Source organism: Orbicella faveolata, unplaced genomic scaffold (assembly GCF_042242905.1).
Source record: "Orbicella faveolata isolate gen_17 unplaced genomic scaffold, um_ofav_v1 contig_13, whole genome shotgun sequence".
Lineage (NCBI taxonomy): Eukaryota > Metazoa > Cnidaria > Anthozoa > Scleractinia > Merulinidae > Orbicella > Orbicella faveolata.
Genome location: NW_028301540.1, coordinates 20,076,367 through 20,085,000, shown reverse-complemented (window position 1 = coordinate 20,085,000; position 8,634 = coordinate 20,076,367). Strand labels below are relative to the sequence as shown.

Here is an 8,634-nt window from a genome sequence, read left to right as displayed (position 1 = left end):
TACATAATTATATACAGGAGAAAAAAAAGACAATAAAGACATGCAAGAAAAGGCGACAAAAAGCACATATAAAAGCACACGTAAAAAGGTTCCATTGTCAGTTTGAGTCCCAGCAGAGTTGACTGTCGTAATCATAATAATAGGTAGATGGGTCAACTCATTAGTCTTTGCGATCGATTTGCATACGCTTTTTTTAAAAAAAAAAAGATAGTTACTTAGAGAGAAGAGGGAATGGAGGAAATTAATTTAAGTAGGCTGGGATATTCTTATAATCATATTTTTCGTTATTTATTAGAAGATATCATCCAACTACCTTCATGTTTGGATGCTCTTGGGTTTCCCTTGCCTTCATCATCGCCTTGATTAACACTTTTCTTTCATCTTGTATCGCCTTCACGAAATCTTCGGTAATGTAGGCATCAGGGAATTTTTCTGAATGCTTTATCTTACCTCTTTTGCTCCAGATTTCATTCCTGTCTTCACGGCTGATAAAGCGGGTGATGATGGGTCTGCATCTGTTCTCGATTTTCTTACCCACCCTGTGAACTGCGTGGAATTTTATGTTTGACGCATCCAAGCCCATTTCGTTCTGAATTACACCACAAATCAGAGCTTTGCAATGCTTGCCTTCGAGCTTTGTGATATTGTTGAAACATAGGTTTTCTTGTCGGGTGTACTGTTCTAGCTTGATGTTTTCTTCTATTGCGGATTCCAATTTCTTTTCCAGCTGTGCTACTTTCATTCTGAGATTTTCCAGACCATCCTTCATGTCCTTCGTGTTTTCTTTCAACTTTTCCTTCAGCGTGTCCACCTCGCTTTGTGTAAAACTCACGCTTTCTTTCAACGATGTTACTTCGCTTTTCATCTCTTCAATCTCATGTTTAAATTCCTGTCTGAGTTTGTCGAAGTCGGCACGTAAGCTGGCGAAGCCGGCTTCCATCGCTTTGATTAAGGGTCGATAGAGCTTTTGATGTCTTCGTGGACTCCTTCTTCGTTCATTGTGTCGGACTCGCTGTGAGTCGAAGAATTTGATCCTCTCTGTTTTCTTTTTTTGTTTCTCTTACTTGCCATAAATTAGATATTTTGCATTTCTTGAACTTGAAATAAGCAATCGGTAATTGATTTAACTGTTACTTGCTTTGAGCACTGACATGAGCGCCCATACTTGGCGGAGCGTTAGAAGTTGCATCCATATGCCATGCTGCCGCATGCGCTCTCCCGCGAATAATTGTTAAATATAAACTTTTAAGACTAAATTTTTATATCAGAGGAAGTTGTTTTCTGTTTTACTGATGAACTTCCAGGTGGCTTTACAACCACTTCTCAAACTCATTCATATTTCATCAAGTTTAAACAGAGGAAATCATGTCTGTGACGTTGTTTGGATATCTGATCTTAATTAGCATAGATTTTTACAATTTTATTTCTCCGTTTTCTCCTTAGTTTTAGTTTCGATTGAGAAGATATATCAAACACTCAAGACAGTGTTTGACCACATTTCCAAACACCTCGAAGTTCGTAAAAAAATGCTCCGCTGTGTGTCAAATTTTCAACTCTCTTCTCAGTGTTTGGAAATGTGGTCAAACACGGTATTTCGTGTTTGATGTATTACTTGAAACACTAAACTGTTCAGTGGACATGAGCGTCCCCTTTCAATGAGTCTTTGGACATTAAAACTGTCAATTTAAATTGTTATCAGCAAGAAGCTGTAGAGTATTTCTTGAAGAAAGAAATGGATGTTTGTACACAGACATTCATTAGTCTAGCTAGGCCCGCAGGAAGTCTGCTTGGAACTTAAGAAATGAATGCAAGACTCCCAAATACTAGCATGACCTCTTAACGAGTGTGTGAAACATTTACAATATTGTGTTTTAATCCCCCTGGAGAAACTACTGTACCGCTCAAAAGTAAGTTACCACCATCTTGAGAGACGTGTCTTGTTTCTCTCAACGTACATCTTGTTTCCCTCCAGACACATCTTGTTTCATTCAAGTCTTTTCTCCTTTCTCACGAGTGCAGTGTCAGTTCCGATGGTTTCCACTGTAGTGACACACAATGCCAGTGTTCGAATACAATGATGTAATTGGTGGGTTTTGCAAAGTTGCATTTTCAAATTGCATTGATCATGAAGGCTGATTTCTGCATGTGGCGAGACGATCATGATCATCACTCCATATTGATAATTTACTCATAGATTTAAATATTAATGACTATGTTACCTTCATAAGTCACGAGGTTAAACATAAATGTAAAATGTAAAATTAATCTTATTTATAAACGTCTAACTCAAAACTCCAGTATTATGCTAACAACTAATTTTTGTAAAACTACTACATTTCAGGCTTCTTATTTCAATCAGATTGTTAAGTTATGGAATTTAATTTGTACTGTTTCTCCCATCTCCTGTTTTCCTAGTGTTTCAACTTTCAAGAGCTTTGTCACAAAGTATTATTTTTCATTATTAAGTTCTTTGATATTGACTATCCTGTACCTGGTTGTCGGTTAGAGAATGTTCCAGCCGTAGAAACTAATTTTTTTTTTCCTTATATTTTTCTTATAGTTTAATATTATTGTGAATAGCTTTTTAGTAATATTATTATTTATATGCCTTGTAAATAGCTTATGTTATCATATATATCTGGCTGATTTTCCAAAAACATGCTGGCAGATTTGAACCCATTCATTCGTGGAACCTGTGATTTTTTTTTTTGTTCGCTTTCCTAATAACAGCAGCTTGTAAAGCTTACCTAGCGGGAAATGTAGAGAACTTCTTGATGCATGTTTCATTTATTTATCTATTTTTTTATTATTATTTATTGCCACCCCACTCCCCTCCCCTCCCCATTTCAATTGGTGTTAAGTTTAGCCCAGGCTACACTCGTCTGAATTTCAGTTCGCACGGTTACTCTGAGGAGGAGCCGACCGATTAGTGTTCTATAACTGCTGTCTAATGGGAGTCTGCCTGAGGACATCATTAAGTCCAATGAAGGTGAAGTCCAATGATTTTGCTAGCAAGCGTCCATCATCATGCATGACACGGCCCTTAGATGTATAAATGGGTTGCCATTCAGCCCCATAATAGAAGGCTGTTTGTACGGTGGCAATGATGTTGTGCTTGCTTTGGACAGCAAAGAGCTTTAGCCACATCAATTAGGGCTTACATGTGCAAAGGACTAGACATTTCTAGCTGCTGTTGGTGTTATTTGGCCTGAACTTTGATGTAGCTAAAGGCTTAGAAAAAATCTGTTGTGTGACAAAATGCTACTTTCCTGCCTGATGAAAAATTAATTCAGGTACATCCGGTACATTGCTGTTTGCAAGCAAACCGTGGCTATGACAGAGTGAAGGAAATCAAGTTGAGTGCTGATCATGAGTAGCATTGCCTTGTTTTATCAATTTTAGGCATTCTTGGCCTAGCTAACAATCAGAGCTGTCTGTGATTTGCTAGCACAGAAGGAATTCTATGTCTGGATTTCTGAACATCACACTGAGTTTTTGCTTAGTTTGATTTATGACCCAGTTTACTTGAAGTGTCATCAATTTGCAATGTAGGAACGTCTTGTTCAGATGGATGATGCACGCCTTAAAAAAGCTATAGATCAGCTCTCTGCCGGGGTTTTGATGTGTGTATGTTTGTGTTGATTTAGACTAAAATTCATGTTGAAAACACCCTTAATTAAATTGTACAATTCATGAATCAATGTAAAGACCATGAATTCAGTCTTTCTGGCCTCAAAAGGCATACAGGAGAGTTATTTCCTTTTATTTCAGTTACTATAAGCCTTGTTGAAAGCTAGCTCTAGGACAATTGTATCAAGATTATCAGTGACAAGTCAAATTCTGTGGCTATGTTTTTGCGAATACAGACAGTAAATATATATATAACTTCAGAGAAGTTCAGGTCTCACGAGTAACCATTGTTTTTTTTTATATAGTTATATATCATTCTGGGAAGGGCTTTGCATGGGTTCTCTTGTCCCATTCACGCTTTCCCTTCTGGCAATTATAGTCAAACCTCCCATAACATACCACCCAAAATGTGAAGCCTAAGTGGACACTTTCGGGAGGTGTTCACATATGAGAGCTAAGACCATATTGGGTCAAAATTGTGCCTCATTATTATATGGTAACTGCAGAGACTTACCCCATGTTTTAACTGTTGTATTCATGTGAAACATCAATTTCAAGAAAAAGCGGTACTTCCCATTGAGAAATTTCCATCTCTTGTACTACCAAGGAATGAGATGATGTTACAACACCTTATTATCCAATTTATGCTCTATTATCTGTCAAGTGGTTGCTTACAGGAGGTTAAAAACAAAAGAAAATTTCAAACTTTTAGCTCTAAAAGGGGTCGCGGTCGCTTATGATAGGTGGTCGCTTACGAGAGGTTCCAAATATAGTGATCTGACTTGGTAACTTAATTTTCATATTTTGGAAAACTGGTTGCTGAGCAGAGGTGGTTGCAGCCAGAGGTTCGACTGTATTCTCTTTTCTGTCTTCCTTTCTTTTTCTGTTTGACATTTGCTTTTTACTACTTATGATAACTTAGTACTTATACATTCCCAATAAAGCTTATTTTAAGAAAATTACAGTGGCCAAACTTTTGTAATTGTAGAGAGACTTGCTCAACATCAGCTTTTTTGGTTAGGTATTGGTACTACTGTAAATCAAAGTTGGTGATTGGCTGCATGCTCGTGTTTACTTTGAGTCTTACAAGTTGTATGCCATGCATGCATGGTACATGGTACTGATTTTTTTCATGTGCTAAACCAAAAGAATAGTTTGTTTGGAACCTCAGTGATTCATACCTTGAAGCGAAAGTTTTATACTCGGTGTTGCAAGTGAAATCTTTAGTGTTCATTGAAACTGCATTTGTGTCTGTGTTCGCATTTGTCACAAGAACTACCAATTTCACATGTTGCCAGGGAGCTGTGATCTTGATTGCTTATGATTGTATGAATCTTCAAACTGCATATTTAAATGGAAAACAGTTACCTACCTGAACTAAAATCATTCATTCTTTAATGTGAAAGTTTTATACCAGATGATGCAAGTGAAATCTTGGTGTTAAGGAGACTATATGCCATGAAGGGTTTTAACACAAGATCTTGCAATTTGATGTGTATCTTCATTTCAAAAAGTTCTAGCAGGTAAACTGCAAAACACTTCTTATTTTCACTTTCATTTTCTTTCACTTTGGAGACATTACCTTACACATGATTGCAGCTCCCTACAACACATAGATCCCCTAAAAACTGACTGTTGACTTGATAATATGAAGTTAATTTAGTCACTTAGTATCACAAACTTGTAACAGTTGTATTTGCTTCACAAAAGCTGCCATTTTCAAGATTCTATTACCTGGACCTATAAAGACTCATGATAAGTCATTATTGACCTTTTTGAAACATTTTTTTTTTATTTTGTTACTTACCATAAGTATACAGAAAACAAGTTGTAGTAGTGAAAATTCTTAATTCTCCAACGCTTTTTTAGCCACTTTTTATTAATTAGGACTGGTCAAAAAGTACAGGGGTGGGGTCGTCTAAAAATAATATTGTTTTCCTTTACTTTTGCAACTTTAGGTCATGTCCGTAAACTCTAAAAGAACTTGACAGCAAACCTTTCACACTTGGCCTTTAGCCTCACTACCTGTAGAACAGTGATCCACCTAGAAAAAGGCTATAGTGAGTCCTGGGACTCACATACGAGTCATTTAATGCTGGGGATAACCCTGTGATGGACTAACATCCCATCCAGAGGGGGGAGTACAAATACTTGTAGTGGCTTCAAGTTACAGAAACCAGGATAAGCTCTGGCCTGATGGACCACTTGGCCCATATCCAGACTTAACCCTACCTTTCCGAGGAAAGTAAGGGAGTGGTCAAAAAAAATTTTTTTTTGGGGGGGGGGGAGGGTGGAGAAGAGAGGAGGTGGGTCATCAGTTTTTGAGCCCTTGGTAAGGGGTGGGTCGTTCAGTTTTCAGCTAGCCATGGGGGTGGAATAAAGTATATTGCCCATGAACACAACACAATGTCCCCAGCCAAGGCTCAACCCAGACCATTGATCCAGAGTCAAGCGCACTAACCATGAGGCCACCATGCCTCCACTTTGCTTGGGAAGGCAGCGGTTTATTCAGAAAGAAATAAGTGCTACAAACTTCTAAACAAATCAATTTATCTTTTCAAATCAAGAACCAGAATTCTGTATAAATTCGGAAGACCTTACTAATGTACTAAGGAAAGCAAATTTGGTAAAATATGCAGTGGTACTAAAATACTGAAGGAAAGTAAGTGACATAAGTGGTCAAACTAAAGTAGTTTCATTTTGCCTTATATGTAAGCTAATGCAATATTCTTAGTGACTTTGCAGGATAATTATAGTTAAGTAACTGGTGTTATAATACGGGCTTATACGGCTTTATTCCTCTGCCGTAGGACATGGAACACAGGTGTGACCTTGTTTGTGGAAAAAAACTGCGTTGTGGATATCACAAATGTCTGGAACTTTGCCATCCTGGCTACTGTCCCCCTTGTTTAATGTCAGGTAACAAGTTTTGCTACATGTACTGCAAAGGGGTTAAGTGTTTAGTATTTCTAGAGGCCACTAAGGCCAGGAACTTGGGCAATGCATAGTGGCACTAGCACTCAACACCTGCTTATGCCCACACTACTTACTTGGTCACATGATCATAGTTTCCCATGTTAAAATGTCTACGCAAGATCTTCTCCGTCTCAAGGTAACACAAACAATGTCCCTTGAGGTAAATAGGAAACTTTTGTAAATGTAGCATGAGTTACATGTACTGTCACTGAAAAATCACCACCACAGTACATTGGTTGCATAGAGACAATTAGTATGCCAATTTGGCTCAAGCCCCTGTTTAGGTCTCTTCTCTGAAGCAATCCCCTCATAATAACAAGTGGCATTAGGATGTAGCCTGATTGTTTAATTTTGAATAGCTTGTATGAGCTTAATCTGTACGAATTGTATTCTTACAAACCATAATCAACTTAAATTCATCTATGCAGGTTTTGAGGAGCTGACATGTCATTGTGGGTCAGCCGTTTTGTATCCACCGATTCCATGTGGAACTTTACCTCCTGAGTGTAACAACCCTTGCTCTAGGAGACACACATGTCCCCACCCAGGTGAGATTGTCTGGCTGCCTTCATTAATAAGTAGCCTTCAATCATGTGTTTTTTTATGTACTTCCTCTAGTTGACTCACCACACTTAAATGGTGCCTCACACTACACAGGAGTGATATCTGTCTGACAGTAGTCGTGTTCCAGCCTGCAACTGACAGGCCCCATTTAGTAGTGGTATACTCCTCATGTGCTTCTTGTCAAATTTCAGTTTTTAAAAATAGACCATTTCCAAGACACCTTGTGCCTTTGTTTCAAAATTAGTCTTTGTGCAAAACTTTTCACATGAAATTGAGTTTAATATGCATGAAAATGCACATGTAGGTGGAACACATTTCCATGTGAATGGTTTCACACGAAGACTTGTTTTGACACAGAGGTAAAAGCCAATTCGGAAATGGCCTATTGTGCATCAACTGTGTAAATTCTTGGTGGCCAAGCTTTCTTCCCTGTAGCTACATGTAGAAAGCCAGGAAAAAAGTATTGCCTGCAGTTAATGCTCCCCCCTCAAGATATATGCAGGCAACAGCCAGTTGTGATTGCAGTTGTGACAGTAATGTCCAATAGCTATAGACTGAAAGTGAGTCCAGTCATTTGTATGTATAGATGAGTCATCTTAGCAGAAGTCCTGTCATGAAATTCATGAAGCTATCCTTACCAGAAGTTGACATTCCCCATAGGAATTTGGACTACACTGATCACCCAAAGTTTTATCGTGAATGGTAAATGTTGTTAAGATGTGTGGAGTCGTCACAACTTGACAGGACTCAGCACAGCTCATTCCTTCAAGAAGTTCACTTAACTAATGATACTAGTGCCTGAAAAAATGGGGGCTGGAAATGTCATCGAGCTGTCACAACTTGACATTTCAACTCAGCCTCATTCTATAAACATGTGCAGGTCTTTTACATAAAATAATTTTACTCTTGGAAAATCAATCTATATACCCATACAGTGTGTTCCTCGTGCAGACAAGTGATACATTTTAAGCTGTGAAACCTTGTGGAAATCAAACTACAAATGCAGTGTATACCTTGTGCTATTAGCCTGTGCAGACAAATGATTTGTTTAAAGGAAGATTTTGTGCAGCATTCGATTCTGTTAAGGTTACTTCCCACCTTGAAAGGCACAGAAAATCGTTTTTTTTTTTTTTTTTATTTTGTCAAAATTGAAGTCTAATCATTTTATTTAATGTTATATATAAAAAATCTCAAAAAGCAGCTGAGTTATTAAGAAAATATTTTCAAATGAAGTTAAAAAATCAAGGTGTCATAATCTCATACACGTAAATGGATGAAACCGCCAGGGGAATTTTCGTGGCAAACGCTCATCGTGGAGCTTGTATTTCATGTCATTTGGTATTGTTTACATCACACACTTGCTCTCAAGTGGAAAATTCATAACAGAAAACCGTCCTTGGACCAAGGAAAAGAAACAAACAAGCCCAAAGAAGAAAGAAAAGACCCATTTCTGTGTAGGAAAGA

At 37.9% G+C, this 8,634-nt stretch overlaps 1 protein-coding gene and 1 pseudogene across 5 annotated transcripts in view; one reads left to right on the top strand and one right to left on the bottom strand.

Moving 5' to 3' along the window:
* LOC110053986 (transcriptional repressor NF-X1-like) overlaps positions 1 to 8,634 on the top strand; it is a 217,835-nt gene that overhangs the window by 61,266 nt on the left and 147,935 nt on the right. For all 5 annotated transcript variants that reach the window (XM_089284973.1, XM_089284975.1, XM_089284971.1 and 2 more), the window contains 2 exons: positions 6,441 to 6,549; positions 7,035 to 7,154. In XM_089284973.1, the coding sequence (XP_089141099.1) occupies positions 6,441 to 6,549; positions 7,035 to 7,154 (229 nt within the window). The remainder of the gene's footprint in view (positions 1 to 6,440; positions 6,550 to 7,034; positions 7,155 to 8,634) is intronic.
* LOC149115511 (uncharacterized) lies at positions 302 to 1,118 on the bottom strand (annotated as a pseudogene).